The sequence below is a fragment of the Mustelus asterias genome, chromosome 9 (genome assembly GCF_964213995.1).
Source record: "Mustelus asterias chromosome 9, sMusAst1.hap1.1, whole genome shotgun sequence".
NCBI classification, from domain to species: Eukaryota; Metazoa; Chordata; class Chondrichthyes; order Carcharhiniformes; family Triakidae; genus Mustelus; species Mustelus asterias.
This window is the reverse complement of record NC_135809.1, coordinates 100,162,636-100,180,626: the sequence shown is the minus strand read 5'-3', so window position 1 is coordinate 100,180,626 and position 17,991 is coordinate 100,162,636. Positions and strand designations below refer to the sequence as shown.

General features: G+C 41.7%; 1 protein-coding gene across 4 annotated transcripts in view; it reads left to right on the top strand.

The window, feature by feature from the left end:
- The window catches only part of chka (choline kinase alpha), a 64,860-nt gene that overhangs the window by 30,084 nt on the left and 16,785 nt on the right, over nucleotides 1-17,991 (top strand). For all 4 annotated transcript variants that reach the window (XM_078220670.1, XM_078220669.1, XM_078220673.1 and 1 more), the window contains 2 exons: nucleotides 16,148-16,261; nucleotides 17,290-17,423. In XM_078220670.1, coding sequence (XP_078076796.1) covers nucleotides 16,148-16,261; nucleotides 17,290-17,423 — 248 coding nt within the window. The remainder of the gene's footprint in view (nucleotides 1-16,147; nucleotides 16,262-17,289; nucleotides 17,424-17,991) is intronic.

Here is a 17,991-nt window from a genome sequence, read left to right as displayed (position 1 = left end):
TGACCATGTTTATTGCTTACCTCTCATAATGCTGCCCTTCTTTTGGTTTGGTGTCAACTTTTGTCTGATCGGACTTTTCTGAAGCACCTTGTGACGTTTTGCTATGTTGAAAGAATCAACTAAATGCAAGTTGTTGTGGTTGTAAAGTAGATTAACATGAATGGCTCTAGCCCTTGCAGTTGTTGGGAATTGCTGGGTACAAATTTCACTGGCCCCCAAAAACAGTTGTGGCAATTACAAAACGGGGTTGACCCATGCCGATTTCTTCAAATACAGGCAGCATGTACACTTTGTGCTGCCTGCTCATTTAATTATTCCTGCATGCAGCTCAATACTAACCGTACTGCTGTATGTTTGCATGCCTCAGCTGAGGGCCAGGTTTATGCTAGGCTACCATCACTTAAAGCCAATCTGCACCACTTAAAGGACTCGCTCATGGACATACTTCCCTCTCTCTTTCAGGACAAGATGTCATTCACTGGAAGCAGCAGGAGCTAACTGGCATAATGTCAGTCATCTCCCTTATGCAACGCTGGACAGCAAGCTGGGAGATGTTGCCTGCTCCAGTAGGGAAGGATCCTGACTTGCTCTGCCGGAATTGTGCGCACACGCCACAGACGGCATTTGAAACCAAAACGGCCCCTGGAGCGCTGAAGCCACATTTTATGGCTCGTATTTTAAAGAAATTTAGTGAAGTTGTACAAACCTTGAATGTTGGGTGCTGTAAGTCTTGAGTATACATTTGGCTGAAATTCGTTCATTATTTTGTGTACACATCAGTAACAACTTGTTTTCACAAATTGGTTGACATTTGTTCTCGTGACTGCAGGAATTAAACATTATCTGCCATCGCGTTGTATGGCATGATCCAGTGAACAAGTTAATGAAGCAAGAAACTGATAAATTCATTGCCAGCAAGCTTGGAATGCAAAGAACTTGTGTAAATAAGACCATAGAGCCAGTAATTCTAACATAACAAAATTATGGCTAATATTTGTATTAATATTTAATTTTTATATTGTTCCTTTCTGACTGGTAATCACTCCCTGATAGTTTACATTGAAATGTGCTAAACCTCCTAGAATGAGCATCATTGGCCTCTGCCTGTAAACTCTGTTACTCTGTCTTAGGATTCTAACCATACCCTGGTTACTTTTGTAGCCCATCTTCATGCAAACAGTTGGCAATGATGCAATTGCCGTATTAAGTAAATATTGTCTGAACAGCTCATTTCTTCAAATACTATCACATGATCTATTACATCCTCCTGAGAAGCAGATAGGGTCTTAGTTTAAAAGTTTAAGTTTTGAAGTTTATTTATTAATGATTTTGAACCATGGGTGAATTCTTGTCAGCGTCAGCCTGGACTAAGGGCTTGAGTCCTGAAGTGGGTTTGAACTTGTGACTTAGCCAAGAGGACCATTACTGTGCCAAGTCTGCCATTAGCAGACATAACCATTATATGATACGTGTGCACATCATCATACCTTGTACAGCGGAGTTCCACATTTCTGCCCTGGTCTTCCAATCTCTGCGTCTTCAGAAATGTGGAGCATACACTCAGTCCAGCTGCTTCTTCATAACACTGGACCATCAGGAAGATAAGCCAAGCCGCCTTTTAACTGCACAAGCTGCTGTATTCTGGTAAGTGTTCACTAACACAATGAAAAGCTGGGATATTTAATTGCTTTTCAGAGTATTAGTGTATGGGTGAATAAGTAGGTGTATAAATGGTGGGTGAGGTAAGTGGATAGAGTGGTAGGTGGGAGTAGGGTGGCTGGTGGGTAAGGTGGCAGCTAGGTTAGGTGGGTCAGAGCTAGGCAGGTTGGGGTGGTTGTCAGCTCAGGGTCTCGTCAAGTTGGGCTGACAGGGCAACTGTCGGGTCAGGCAGGGGTTGGGGAAAGTCAGGAAGGATTGGGTGGTATGGACTAGTCAGGTAGGGAACACTGGGATCGGTGGTCAGGAGGTGAGTCGGAATAGTCAGGGAGGAGTGGGAGAGACAGTGAATGTTCAGGGGATCAGTAATATAGTTACCTCTAAGTAAGCCTAGAATGTTTCTGTCCAATATTTCCTGGTAAGTAAGTCAGAATCATCCAGAGTCTCCGACTAAGTTGGAGACTTTTTTTGGAAGGTCCTAGGCAGCAGGGGAATTACCAATCAAAATTTCAAATTTCTGGGCAATTCCAACAATGATCTGGAGACTGGAAGATTTGGGACTTTCGGTTTAACAAAACGTAAGCAGTTTTTTTTTGGTGAGCGTTCTGGAATGTATTTAAGAGTATATTTTAACATCCCAAATCTTTAAGTTCCTAGGATGGAATTTTACTACCCCTTCTGCTGGCAGGATCTTCCAGTCCCACCAAAGTCAATAGACTTTTGAGCCCTGCCCTACCATGATAGGGCCATAAAATTCAGTCACTCGGGTTTTTTAACAACTTCTCAGCAGTTAAGTACGTGTTCGGCCCGATTTTACCATTTTGATTCTAAGTGCTGAACCTGGGAGTGTTTCAGATACGACTTGTAAACCTGTTCTCAGGCACCCCCATACGCACGCTGCCTGAAAAAAACAGCAATGATTCTGAATCACGCTGCAGAAGCCTGTGAGCAGGGCTTATCGTGCCTGAAATGCTGCAGCCCCAGGGCGTATCGTGCCTGAAATGCTGCAGCCCCCCCCCCCACTGATCGCACGCAGAGTGGCAGCAGACTCCCCTTCCCATCAGAACGATCTGACCCCCCCCCCCAACCACCCCAGAGATCCATCTGACCCGCCTCTCCTCCTCTTTCCACCCCCCCCCCCCCCCGCACGAGTGAGCCATCTGACCCACAGCCCCCCCACCACCGATCTGAGTTAGAGAGCCTCTGAAAGCTCTAAACTTAACTCCTCAGAAGCTGGAGCGTCCGAATCAGACTCTTGCGCACCATGTATGTTTCATGCCAAATCTGGATGGGCGAATGCGGTGATAAAGGAGGAAATGCAGGTAAGGTTGAGTCTAGCCCATTAAGTCAATTTAAATGCTTGCAGATACATTTAAGTTGCCCTCATGCCCGTTTCAAGCGCAGTCCTGATCGTGGCCATTTTAGACACTTAGTAAAGGGGGAACGGGCACGAAGGTGGTCACGGATCACGCTACTTGCCTCACGCCTGACTTTACCAAGTTTTCGCACCTGAAAACGGGCACAACTTGATGGTAAAATCGGGCCTGTTGAGTGCCTTTCAGTCCATTGTAAATATCTTCAACAGTTTGTCACCAACACAGCATATTTTAAATTCGGATGTTTGAGTGAAAATTTGTGAAGTCTTAATTTCCATTAGAACAGTGGCAAAGGAGGAGGAGAACGGAATTATTTTAAAGTTAAGAACGTAAGAAATAGGATCAGGAATAGGCCATTCAGCTCTTTGATCCCACTCCGCCATTCAATCAGATCATGACTAACCTTCTACTTCACATTTCCCTGCACTATCTCCATAATCCCTTGATGTTTTTAATATGTACAAGTCTATTGATCAGTCGTGAACATACTCAACAACTGAGTCTCCACAGCCCTCCGGGGAAGAGAGTTCCAAAGATTCACCACCCTCCGAGTGAAGAAATTCTTCCTCCTCAGTCCTAAATCTCCTGCTTCCCCTTCTGTGACTCTGTCCCTGATTCCAGGCCCTCAGCCTAAGGAAATGTCCTTCCTGCATCTACCCTGTTAAGCTCTGTAAGAATTTTGTCTGTTTGAGATCACCTCTTATTCTTCTGAACTCCAGAGAATAAAGGCCCAGTCAATTTAATCTTTACTTGTGGGACACTCCCGCCACCTTTGTTGCACTCCCTTAATGGCAAGTATATCTTTTGTTAAATAAGGAGACCAGAACTGCACACAAGACTCTAGGAGCGGTCTCACCAAGGCCCTTTGCAATTGCAGTAAGATACCTTTGTTCCTATACTTAAATCCTCTTGTAATAACGGTCAACATACCATTTGCCTTCTTAATTGCTTGCTGTACTGATAGGTTAGCTGTCAGTGACTCATGAACAAGGACACCCAAGTCCCTTTAAAAGTTGAACATGTCCCAGCCTCTCACCATTTAAGAAATACCCTACACCTCACTATAAGAAGGATGTGGAAGCGCTGGAAAGAGTGCAGAGGAGATTTACCAGGATGCTGCCTGGTTTAGAGGGTAGGCCTTATGAGGAAAGGTTGAGGGAGCTAGGGCTGTTCTCTCTGGAGCGGAGGAGGCTGAGGGGAGACTTAATAGAGGTTTATAAAATGATGAAGGGGATAGATAGAGTGAACGTTCAAAGACTATTTCCTCGGGTGGATGGAGCTATTACAAGGGGGCATAACTATAGGGTTCGTGGTGGGAGATATAGGAAGAATATCAGAGGTAGGTTCTTTACGCAGAGAGTGGTTGGGGTGTGGAATGGACTGCCTGCAGTGATAGTGGAGTCAGACACTTTAGGAACATTTAAGCGGTTATTGGATAGGCACATGGAGCACACCAGGATGATAGGGAGTGGGATAGCTTGATCTTGGTTTCAGATAAAGCTCGGCACAACATCGTGGGCCGAAGGGCCTGTTCTGTGCTGTACTGTTCTATGTTCTATATCACAAGACTTGCGTTTTTCATAATTATGGACAAAGTTCCTGGGGACTGAATATGAGCAAAGTGAATTGTCATTAAAAATATTTCTAGTTCCAAGACGAGGGGGGGGGGGGAAAGAAAAACAATCTGGACTGAGCAGAATGGTGGTGAATGAATCTAAATGTTTGGAGCTGTAAGCAGATTTATGAAATCCTGAATGGAAAATATGAGGATTACTGACACTATTCACTTCCTTTCCGCTTATTTGCTAGTTACTATGGTTACAAGTTTGACCTAATGAATTGAGCATTAGTAAAATTGAAATACTTCACACCATGGGTCCAGTTTTCATTGTTGAGTCAGGAATTTTCCTAACCTCAAAATTCAGTTTTCAACGTGGAGGTGCCCACCCCCCTATTTTCATGGCATGGAGGTGGGTTTCTGCTGGAGACTGACTTGCAGATTGTGAAGGCTCCAGATGCAGGCAGATAGTTATTGCAGGCCCAAGATAAGGCCACCTTCTGACGCTAGCTTCTGCACAAGGCATTGTGACATCTGTCTGAAAATCAAGTGCACACTTGTCGGAATCTCCTCTTGTTGTCTCACACCATTAATAAAATGTCTGTATAAATCAGAATGTCCTCTGGTTTCTAAATCATTTGGGCTTGATAGTGGAGGTCCCGATCACCACACCTGCAATCAATTGCTCCTTGCACCTGGGGAAATTTGGCTACTGCAGTGCAGCAGTGGACTGCCATTTGTGAAAAGCTGCACAGATTGGCAGTAGAGTCCTGGAATGAACTAGCTGCAAAAAGATTTTGGGCTACCGTAACCTTGACTGTTATTGTCTGAGCCTGTCATCTGTTGGTTCAAGGCACCAGTTCCTCCTGCATGATTCCATAGATTTCTGTGACCATCTATCTAGACGTTCTCAGCCTTCTCCTGCACTGGTGACTATACACTGATTAATGCTCATCCAGATAGCTGTGCTTAACACGATCTTGTAATTGGAGGCCTCCTTCAGAGAGATACAGTTTCTGTGTTGGCCTAGCCGGTCTGCCTGGCGCCCACTTTACTGCCAGGTAATGTTGCAGCTCCTGAGGTGACCCAGCACTATTCCCTTCCACCTCCCGACTAAGGCCAGCACTTTGTCCTGGTAATTTAAGCAAACTATTAACAGTTTGACTAACTTTATATAACGTTTCACCACCTGCAGTCTGCTCTCCCAACAGCATTCCATGACACCTTGATAAGGAGGTGTTTTTGTGTCCTTTTCTGCAGCACCAAGCATAATGAAAATGGGGTCTGAAATATTTTTCTAGTACGGGCAGTTGCTCCTCAAATTTCCCTCCGAACTCGTACGTGAGTTTTTCCCCACACAGATGAAAATCTGCATAGGCAAAAATGGAGACAGGACTTTCGCATCTGTATCCTGTCCGCCTTTCTTTTCGATCCGCCAATATCCCGATGTGGATTCAGGTATGGAAATACGGGCCCATGGCTATTCCATAACATTGAAGCATTGCTCACAAGAATGAGCAAGGTCTTTTGTACCAATGCCACTATCCTAAATCAAAGAACTTTAAAAAAAACAAATCAAAATACAACAAAGAAAATTACAGCCCAGGAACAGGCCCTTCTGCCCCCCAAGCCTGCACTGACCATGCTGCCCGTGTGAAATAAAACCCCCCTACCCTGCCAGGGATCATATCCGTCTATTCCCATCCTATTCATGTATTTGTCAAGATGTCCCTTAAAAGTCACTATTGTATCTGATTCCACGACCTCCCTAGTAGCAAGTTCCAGGCGCCCACCACCCTCTGTGTAAAAAAAAATACATCAACATTTGTCAAACAAGTGGGAGGGTCCATTTCATAGTCAAACACACAGATGGTCTTAATGCGATTAAGCAGTTAATTTTATAAAAATCTACTAGTTCTTAAAATATATTCTCTAAACAAGCAAAACAATCCCATCTGTTGCACAGAGTTGAAATTCAATCAAACTAACTGGTGCAGGCTTGGAAAGGCTGCCACAATGTGTGTGGTGGTTTTGAGTGAAGATGACTAAGTTTGATGTGCAGTGGGAGACGTAAAAAGAAAACACACATGTTTGAACTCATTTGAGTAAGTAGTGTGGAACTCTAGGGAAGATCTTCAAAGAGAAAGATAATCATTATGTTAATGGTATATGCCTTGGTAATACTGATTAAACTTTTTGATAGGAACATTGGCTGAATTTTCAGGCCCTGCTGACTTTGGGAATGGAGGTGGATGGATCTGAAAGTTACGAGGCCAACGAGCCTGCATTTTTCACAACCTGTTCTCGATGTCAGCCATTTTGGCAGAAAATGCAGAAAACTCTCAGCAGGTCTGACAGCATCTGTGAACAAAAACAGAAAAGGCTGGGACTTTCCAGCATTTTCTGTTCTTGTTTCAGATTCCAGTATCTGCAGTAATTTGTTTTTAGGAGAAGAGAGACCTCCAGTTTCCCAAAGTGACAGTGGCAGATTAAGTACCTGAAGGTGAGCACCCAGTGGCAGGCTGGGGTGCCAGCACTCCTGGCAGGCCTACAGGCTGCCTTTGTCTGCCTGGGTGAGAATACAACCAAGGAATGCCACCTCCTTGGCCACCCACATACATACTCATCCACACGTGCATGTTTCCTGGCTGCTTTTTGTGATTTTTTAAAATCGAAGCTTTTTAAGAAGTGGCTGAGAGGGTACCTTCTTGTTGAGGTGCTCTCCCAGTTACTTACCTTGTACTGCAGTCAGGTGCTTCTCTGATTGTCCCTCAAGCTTTAAGAGCTTGCCCTTTGCCCCTAATTGGACAGGGAACCAATGTCCATGCCAATTAAGGGCTTAACCATGTTCCAAATCTTGACTTTAATCAGCTTCCCACTGTAGGTGGATTTGGGATCCAAAACAGACCTGACTCCTGTTCTTGCTTCCATGGGGAAAATTCAGCCCGTGCATTCAACTTTTATCTGTGAAGAGTTTTGTCTTCCATTGATTATCATCATACCCCTTATGTGATCACTTTGTAATTAATAGTACTCGGTCTTTTTTTCTTTGAAGCAGTATGTATACTTGTAGCTTATTTGCAAAAGGGAGAAAAGTAAATACATTAACTCTGCTAGGATGATGTGGAAAGTGGGTGTTTTTAGGTCAGATTGACATATACTTGAGATAACTGTCCTGTTTTTGTGATGTTTCATTATCAGTCTGTGAAGTGACAACTGCAGTGCACAATTCCTACGGAATGTTAAGGAAAATCTTCCTTGCTGCAGAAAGATCCGTTGTATTATTTTGTTGACTGGATTGAGAGTCCAAGGTGCACTCCACTTTCTACTGCATTGTAGCTCAAAGTCCATTCATCTGGTTTTGTTTTTACGTGCTGTTTTGTTCTTGGTCTGGTTTCTAAAAAAACATTGTGATAACATGGAAGGATTATAGTTGTTAGACTCAATTTGAAGACTGCAGTTTGCTTACATTTTAATTTTGTTTCCCTGGAATATGTTGACATCAAAAATTTACCATGGCTGTGCAAAAATTTCTCAAATACATATTTTTCTCATCGATGCAGTTCCTGTCCTAAACCGCCTCCACGGAGAATAATATGAGTGGAAGAATCTACAAAAGATCTGCACTAACTTCCTTCAAACCGCTATCATCAAACACTGTTACGGCACGGATTACTTTAAAAAAAACATATTTTTCCCAGAAATTGCTTGATAGGGGTCCGAATTACTGTGGCTGGCTTTAACTGGCGGTTAGAAAACTGGATCACTTGCAATCCTTCTGCACTAAAGCTGGCTGAGATGTTAAAATATGACTAAGATTTTTCTACATCAGACCCAACATGCTAACAGTGTTTTTATTGTATTTCTCAGCAAGGCCATATTCAAACCTTGGCAACAGATGTTGGAATTCAGTGTTTGGATACATCTCTGGAATACATCCAGACAATATGCTGTTACTGTGAGATTGTGTCCTATCTTGTGTTATGGCTAGGGTAAAACCTGGAATATTTAAATTTAGAATCTGTATGTTCCAGTGCTTCAGGATAGCAGTGTTCTGTGGAACAGTTCAGGTCCCATTTCCATCAATAGCCCATGTCACCCTGGGGAGTGAATAATGTTTGCACAGAATCTCATTTAGTCTGCTTCAATAAACCACAGTGGAAAAACACTGCGTGTGAGTAGACTATGTGAAAAGAAATAGGGACAGCTAAATGGATCAGAGGGAAAAACTGGCAGTGGGTGAGAAACTGTAAATTATTGGCAAAGAATTGAGGCTTTGTTGACTGTATAACCCTTCAGCAGCTGTCAATAATAGTAAAATTCCCAGTTTTAACCTTTTATGAATTGCCTAATGTAATACCAGTACGCACACAATAGATTCAGTTAGCAAGTGATTTGGGTTAGGTTTTCGGGAGGTAACATTGTACCATTGTATTGTTCTCTGCAACCCCTGCTGTAACACTGTATTTTTAGTGTTCTTTCTCTTGATATCCCAGTATGTGTTTCAACTGTTGTGTAAAATTGTAACAATGAGAATGGCATTTTGGTATGCTATTTGTGACTCTCCCACACCCTGCAATTTTTTTTAGTGATGTTGTGTAAAGCTGAACCTAGCCAACAATGGAAAACAGTTGCACAGGTTTTAATTGCTACTCAAGAGTTTGAGGTTAGATAAAGTTGGTGCCAATCTTTTGCGTTCCTAACTTGGGTATATTGAATCATCCTGGTACACAACATCGAGAAAAATTGGGTGAGGAAGCCAATTTCCCATACATTCGTTTAAGTGAACAGAAAGTTGGGCTGGTTCCACATAGGGTATGTGGTCCTCAAAATCTGTTCTTAATTTTTCTGGCTGTGTCCAGCGCTGGGACTTTCTGGTCCCTCTGCAGCGGCTGGGGGGAGCCGTTCACATGTCTGTTGACTTCAACGGGACTGAAAGATCCTGCCGGTAGGGAGGGGCTGGAAAATTCCAGCCCAGGTGTTTCAGTACCTTCAGAAGCAGGAACAGGAAAAATCTGCTCTTTTGCATTTTAAAGGGAGCTTGAACCCTCCAACCTCGACGAGAGTTATCCAGACTCGAAACATTGGCGGCACGGTAGCACAGTGGTTAGCACTGCTGCTTCCCAGCTCCAGGGTCCCGGGTTCGATTCCCGGCTCGGGTCACTGTCTGTGTGGAGTTTGCACATTCTCCTCGTGTCTGCGTGGGTTTCCTCCGGGTGCTCCGGTTTCCTCCCACAGTCCAAAGATGTGCGGGTTAGGTTGATTGGCCATGCTAAAAAAGAAATTGCCCCTTAGAGTCCTGGGATGTGTAGGTTAGAGGGATTAGCGGGTAGGGTATGTGGGGGTGGGGCCTGGGTGGGATTGTGGTCGGTGCAGACTCGATGGGCCGAATGGCCTCCTTCTGCACTGTAGGGTTTCTATGATTTCTTTCTATGATTGGCTCTATTCTCTCTCCACAGATGGTGTCAGACCTGCTGAGATTTTCCAATGTTTTCTGTTTTTTGTTTCATATTCCAACATCTGCAGTATTTTGCATTTATCTTGCAAATATGCTGGTTTGTTTGAAATGGGTGCAAGGTGGTTTCCATGTGAGATCACCCAATTTTAAAGGGAAAATAGATTTTCTTTTCTCCCACATAGATGTGTCTGAATTATTACTTTCACAGTTATTTCAGCTGTTTGCTGCTGAATTTTTGCAGTACAAGGCTCCCTTTGAACAAATCTCCAGTCTCAGCATTGTTGCTGCCATTAGCTGTCAACCCCCGGTTCCAACCACAGTATTAACATTCCATTCCTCCTGCCAGAAGGCTATCATGGATGTAGAAAAGGAAGAGGTAAGAAAGAAAAAATAGGCATCTGATGCCTGATTGCAGTTGACATTCCGACACTAGGGGGGGGATTTTCCCCTCCCGCCCACCATACGAATCATTGGGGGGCGGGGGGAGGATGTACGGACGACCATGCAAAGGTCCGTGGAGCTCAAGCGGGTTTGCTGATTTTGGGCCGAGAGCGGCTGCGAAATCCTGCCCCAGCATACCAGCTGATCATCTTGCTGTCACAAGAAATGTGGCCATGGCTTTGCTGTCTGCTGGAATTGGATTGGCAGATGAGATTTAACACATGGGGGTGGCCCTGCATGGCATGGTGGAAGTTATTATTGGATTGAACTTCTATTACACCAGATCCTTTCAGTGATTAGTTGTTAGTCAGACTTTGGTCCACCGATGCATTGAGCGAGTAACAAATATTCGTCAGAGATAATGTTTTTGTTTCCCTGTGGAAAGGAGTTCATGGTATTACAGGGTGCCTGGCTTTTTACCAAGTGTCAGCCTTCCCCAGAACACTGGGATTTCATTGGCACGTGTTGCCATCAAAGCCTTCACCCACTCTCTTTGTGGCCTTCATCCAGTAATTTGTTGGGCGAAGCCTTGCAGGTTGGTATGTCTGCCACTGCTAATTTTGAGCAGTCTTCTTTTTAAAACCAGACATAACAAATGCTTTCAGCATTAGAAATTGGCAAGAGTTGCAACTCAAGTGCTAGTCTAGAAAAGGTGTTAAAGAATAATTACAGATTGTGAAAGTAGTTTGAGAGGCCACAGGCACTTTCTGGCAAAACATACAAGACAAAGGATGAATTTTCTTTTTGAACCCAAACTTTACAGACATGATAACTCTGAGGTATGGGGAACGTGAGAGGCTGGGTCAATGATTTATCAGCTATGATGTTGATGTGGTACCATGGTGGATGTTCACTCCATCCATAGGATGGCATTCCTTTCCTTTTGAATCAGAATAATTCAGAAAATGACAGCTTGGTGCTGTTTGTCAGACTGGAAAATTCATTTATTGTTTCCCAGTGGACATGGAAACTGCAATTTACATGGTTTCCTACCTCTTGTCATGCTGGCTGTACATTGAATTAGGTGAGAGTTTTCCCCTCAGCCATATAAATGAACAATAGTTTCTGCTTTGTGTTCCTTAGCTTACCTAGAATTCCTTCTTGAAGGAAGTGGTGATTCTTTCACTGCCTCCACACATCCGGCTTTATGTCTAGAATTATAGAATCCCTACAGTGCAGAAGGAAGCTATTTAGCCCAACGAGTCTGCGCCGATCCTCGCCCCCCCCCTCCCCCACTGCCAAATAGCATCCTACCCAGACCTACCTACCCCCCCCCCCCCCCCCCCCCCACCCCGGCCTCATCCCCGCAACTCAGCACATCCATCATAGCTAATCCACCTAACCTCTACGCTAAGGGGCAATTTAGCATGGCCAATCCACCTAACCTGGACATCTTTGGACTGTGGAAGGAAGCCCACACAGACACAAGGAAAATTTGCAAAATCCACACACAGTCACCCAAGGTCAAATTTGACAAACTTAAACTGCTTTGAGATGTTCACTGGTCATGAAAAGCACTGTATAAACAGAAGTCTTTCTTTACCACCCTAAGATAATGCAGATAAAGAACATGGGATCACATCCAAAACTGATTATCGTGAATGCTTTTCCCTAAAAAGAAGTGACACTGATCACTACATTACACCCGGTCCATGCTATCTTCTTGAGAAAAGAAACATGACCAAGAGATATAGGTCGCATTCTGGGGACGAGTGACCATAATATGGTAGAATTCTTTGTCAAGGTGGATAGTGATGTAGTTGATTCTGAGACCAGGGTCCTGAATCTCAATAAAGGTAACTATGATGGTATGAGGCATGAATTGGCCATGATTAACTGGGAAACATTACTGAAAGGAAAGACAGTGGACCGGCAATGGCAGGCATTTAAAGAATGAATAAGTGAACTCTAGAAGTTGTTCTTGTTTGGCACAAGAGTGGTCAGGGAATTGTAGCCAAACCATGGCTTACAAGGAAAATTAGAGATAGTATCAGATTCAAGGAAGAAGCATACAATTAGCAAGAAAAAGCAATAGGCCTGAGGATTGAGAGCCGTCTAAAATTCAGCAAAGGAGGACCAAGGGATTGATTAAGAAGGGAAAAAGAGTATGAAAGTAAATTGGCGGGGAACATAAAAACTGACTGCAAAAGTTTCTATAGATATGTAAAGAGAAAAAGATTGACAAAAACGAATGTAGGCTCCTTACAGTCAGAAATGGTTAAATTCAGAATGGGGAATAAAGAAATGGTTGAAGAATTAAATTTGTACTTTGGCCAGAAGTGCTGAGAGAAACGTGTTTTAGTGAGGAGCTGAAGGAAATCGGCATTCGTAGAGAAATGGTTTTGGGGAAATTGTTAGGATTGAAGGTGGATAAATCTCCAGGTCCTGATAATCTTCATCCCAGAGTACTGAAGGAAGTGTCCCTGGAAATAGTAGATCCATTGGTGGTTATTTTTCAAAATTCTTTGGACTCTGGAATAGTTCCTACAGATTGGAGGGTAGCTAATGTAAGCCCACTATTCAAAAAGGGAGGTAGAGAGAAAACAGAACTATAGACCAGTGAGTCTAACATCGGTACTGGGGAAGTTGCTATAATCTACTTCAAGGATTTCATAACTCAGCATTTGGAAGGCAGTGGTATAATCAGACAATCAGACATGGTATTTGCTACCAAATAAACCTGTTGGACTTTAACCTGGTGTTGTTAAAACTCTTACTGTGTTCACCCCAGTCCAACGCCGGCATCTCCACATCATAATCAGACAAAGTCAGCATGGATTTACAAAAGGGAAATCGTGCTTGACTAATCTATTGGAACTTTTTGAGAATGTAACTAGTAGAGTTGACTGAGGAGAATCAGTGGATGTGGTTTATTTAGACTTTCAGAAGACTTTTGCAAGGTCTCCCACAACAGACTACTATGTAAAGTTAAAGCACATGGGATTGCAGGTAATGTCTTGAGATGGATAGAAAACTGGTTAGCAGAAAGGAAGCAAAGAGTTGGCATAAATGGGTCTTTTTCTGATTGGCAGTCAGTGACTAGTGGGGTTCTGCAGGGATCTGTGTTAGGACCCCAACTGTTCACATTATATATTAATGATTTGGAAGAGCTAACATTTTATCTCCAAATTTGTAGATGATACAAAATTGGGAGGGAGGATGCAGTGATGCTTCAGTGTGATTTTGACAGGCTGAGTATGGGCATCTGCATGGTAGATGCAGTATAATGTGGATAAATATGAGGTTATCCACTTTGGTAGCAACAATAGGAAGACAGATTATTACTTGAGTGGGTGTAAATTGAGAAAGGTGAATACTCAACGAGAGCTTGGAGTCCTTTTACATCAGTCGCTGAAAGTAAGCGTGCAGGTATAGCAGGCCGTAAAGAAGGCAAATGGTATGTTGGCCTTCATAGTGAGAGGATTTGAATATAGGTTTAGGGATGTTTTGCTGCAATTATATAGGGCATTGGTGAGGCCAGACGTGGAGTATTGTGTACAGTTTTGGTGTCCTCATCTGAGGAAGGATGTCCTTGCCATAGAGGGAATACAGCAAAGGTTTACCAGGCTGATTCCTGAGATGGCAGGTCTGTCATAATGAGGAGAGACGAAATTGGTTAGGATTATATTCACTGGAGTTTAGAAGAATGAGAGGGGATTTCATAGAAACTTATCAAATTCTAACGGGGTCAGACAGGGTAGATTCAGAAAGAATGTTCCCAAAGGTGGGGGAGTCCAGAACTAGGGGTCATAGTTTGAGGATAAGGGGTAAACCTTTTAGAACTGAAGTGAGGAGAAATTTCTTCACCCAGAGAATGGTGAATGTGTGGAATTCACTGCCACAGAATGTAATTGAGGCCAAAACATTGTCGTATTCCAAGAAGAAATTAGATATGGGTCTTGTGGCTAAAGGGATCGAGGGATATGGGAGGTGGTGGGACAGGATATTGAATTGAATGGTGGAGCAGACTCAGAGGGCTGAATGGCCTACTCCTGCTTCTAGTTCTATATAATATCCTTGTTTGTGGAATACCCTTTACTTCAACCCAGTCCTAAACATAAACTTGACCCATCAGGAAATTATTTATAAGTTCATTGTGCAATTGTGTGTCCATGCACATGTATTTTGTAACATTTTAGCAGGAGGCATTTACACACTTTTTAAAAATATTTGTTTAAAGGCATTTGTATTTGTGGTTGGCTTAAATTCAGATAACTGGAGCTGCATTAAACATACTGATACCATTGTTCCAGAAATTTTAATGATGTACATAAAGCTTACGTTGGATAAATGATGTGTTACTTTGATTTAAATATAGCTCTGGTAAATAAGATTTATGAACTTGAATGGTGGGAAATTGAAATGCTTTTGCATTGATGTAGCAATGTCATTACTAAGACAGATTACTCCTAGTAAGAAAATACCTTTCATACAAATCTATCTTATTCTGTTTAACTCTGTGCTATGCTAAGGTAGTCTGTTGGAGAATTATCATATTTGTAAATAAGCAACATAATGGTAGATTAAAAGGGATTTTTGGTGAACTTGTACCAATTTTACAGCGGCAGAGAGTGTGGCACCAAGGAAATCACCAGCTGTGTTATTCTTCGTTAATGAAATAAAAATTCCCTATTTTTTTTCACTTTGGATTTGTATCATTTGTATTATGTTTTCAGTGATATTTAGGTATCAGATTTACCCCCTCTGACATTTTAATGGAGCATTAACTGATATAAGTTGTCATATAATTTTATCTTTACATTAATTAGCAAGAATTAATGTTGTTTGGCTATTTAAATAAAATTATAATATTTTAGTGCATCCCATTTACGCACCATTTAATGCTGCCTGAAACTTGGACATTCTGTTAACGCTGTAAATGAGAATAGCCAAGTCACTCTGATTTCTGTGAGATGCTGTTCATCATAAATTGCCAATTTCAGTAGCTATTATTAATTAGTACTATCTGCATTCTGTTAAGCCTACTTTGTATTGACACACTGTCAATGAGCTAAACCAACTGCTCATAATCGGCAATGCTTTGTAATCTAAGGATATCTCTGGCGCAGATATTGGGTTGCCAAGTTGGGCCCCAACCATCAACAGGGTCCCAATTAACTATCACTAATTTGGTCACAATTCATTTTCCTAAGTGTTTAGCTTCCTCCTCAAAGGATGTACATCATTCATCATGATGAAGAGAACTTGCAGTGATCAGTGGTAATGTCCCAGTGGTGTGGTGAACTAGGTTTGAGTGTATTCATTAGTGTCACAGGTAAGCTTACATTAACACTGCAATAAAGTTACTGTGAAAATCTCCTAGTCACTCTGGCACCTGTTTGGGTACACTGAGGGAGAATTTAGTTAGCGTGGCCAATGCACCTAATCGGCACATCTTTCAGACTAAATAGATTGTTCTTCAGACTGGGATCAAAAAGTGTTCAATTTGCAGAAAGAAGTCACACCCTGCAATTTCAACCCCTATTTTATTCAGCTTGTTGAGCATAAAAATTCCCAAATTCAGTTCTGGTTTATTTTTAATGAGAATGAATAGTTTTGTAAGAGCCACAAGTCATTTCAAAATATCTGACACCTAATGGACATAAATTAATTTTAGAATTATGCCTATTAATGTGTTTATTTGTCCCTTTCACACAGGGAGCCGATGCCATGGTGTTGGAAAGTGTTATGTTTGCTATCTTGGCAGAACGATCACTTGGTCCGAAGCTATATGGAATCTTTCCTCAGGGTCGTTTGGAACAGTTCATTGCAGTAAGTCTGATTATCTCTGGCAGTGTGAATCATTGATTGCATTCTGTTGCCTCTGAGCTACTGCTGCTTGTGGAAAATGAAGGACGTGGGAAAAATATCTTGGCAACAAGCCATTAGCTGCGTGTTGTTAGTGTTATTAAATGTTCCACGGTAAAAATTTAGCCCCTCAACCGAACAATCTCATTTGAGCATATTTTAAAAATTTACATGTTACTCAAGTTGCATTTTACTAAGGTAGTCACACCAGTCTACACAGGAAGGAATCCACCCTTCACCCCCAAAATGGAAGCTTTTTCCCAATCTTAAAGTATAAAAGTTGTCTTTTGTGCTGAACTACTGGGCAGTGGACTGTACTTACATAAATAGTGAAAAGCCAGTGAACACCTTTTAAATTTAAATTAATTTGTGGCCAACCAAGATATTTACATACCAATTGAGTGAAATTTCGTGGGCCTTGCTTAAGAATCTACATTTCAATTAGGTCTGCTTAGTGTAAATAACATTTCCTGGGATTGTCAGTTTACCACAAGTGTCCCCAAATAGCAACATTAGTTTGGAAAGATCATGTTCAGCTACTTGGCATTGTAATCGATTCAGAGTTCATAGTCTCTTGATTTGTATATCCCTTGCTACTAGTTTAATACACATCAACAAATTGATTGCAGACAAAATCTGGTAACGTTCATTGACAGTATATAATAATGTGTGTGTGTGCTCGAGGTATCAGTGTATAAATGAATAATCTCTCTTGAGATTACACTTTCCAATCTTTTAGTACATGATGCACAGGTATGCAAACACAATTAACAAAAGAGGCAATAACGCATGCTATAAAAAGCAGTTAAATGTAAGAAAAAGTGTGAATTTTTGAAAATGAATGCAATGTTTTCAGACTGCACACTGGCAGTTTGTATATAAGGGCATTTATCATAAATTTTGCATATTGGTGTAAAATAACAGCTAGCTAGCCTTCAGCATATTGTACGTATTTGCACTTGTCTCACAAATATTGTATTACTTTACTTCAGAGTCGGAAATTGGAGACCAGGGAATTGGCTATTCCAAGTATTTCAGCAGAAATAGCAAAAAAGATGGCTACATTCCATAGAATGACGATGCCATTCAACAAAGAACCAACGTGGTTGTTTTGTACCATGGAGAAGTGAGTACTTAACTGGCACATTTAACTTGCACATTACCTTTTAAACAATATTTGAATGTTAAACAGACTAGTTTTAACTTGATTGTATTTTATGGGTGAATAAATTAAATTTTTGAAGGTTGATTTTGGTTGATTATTCTTCCATCTATTGAATTTAAAGTAGAAGGTTATTCTGAATGTGATTACAGTTCCCACCACTTACATGCACATATTTACCACCGGCAATTAACAATAACCATTTCCATCACGTATTACAAAGGCTTCGTTATTTTCAGCAATTCATTAAACTCTTTGCACCACTGAAGTGCAATTACTTAATCTTTTGTACCTACTGTTTAATGGCGCTAATCATCGTAGGTTGAAAGGAATAAATTAACTTTGAAAACAGTGACAGATTTGCATGTTAATTGAAACCCTCTAAAATGTCCTAACATTTCAGTGGTAATGCCACCCGGGGAGGGGGAGGAGAATTAAACAAATCATAAGGAACCATTACTTACTTCACAGAAATCTCAATAACAGAGTTCTTAAATTACAACAACTATCCATATTTGCACTTAAAGTAAAA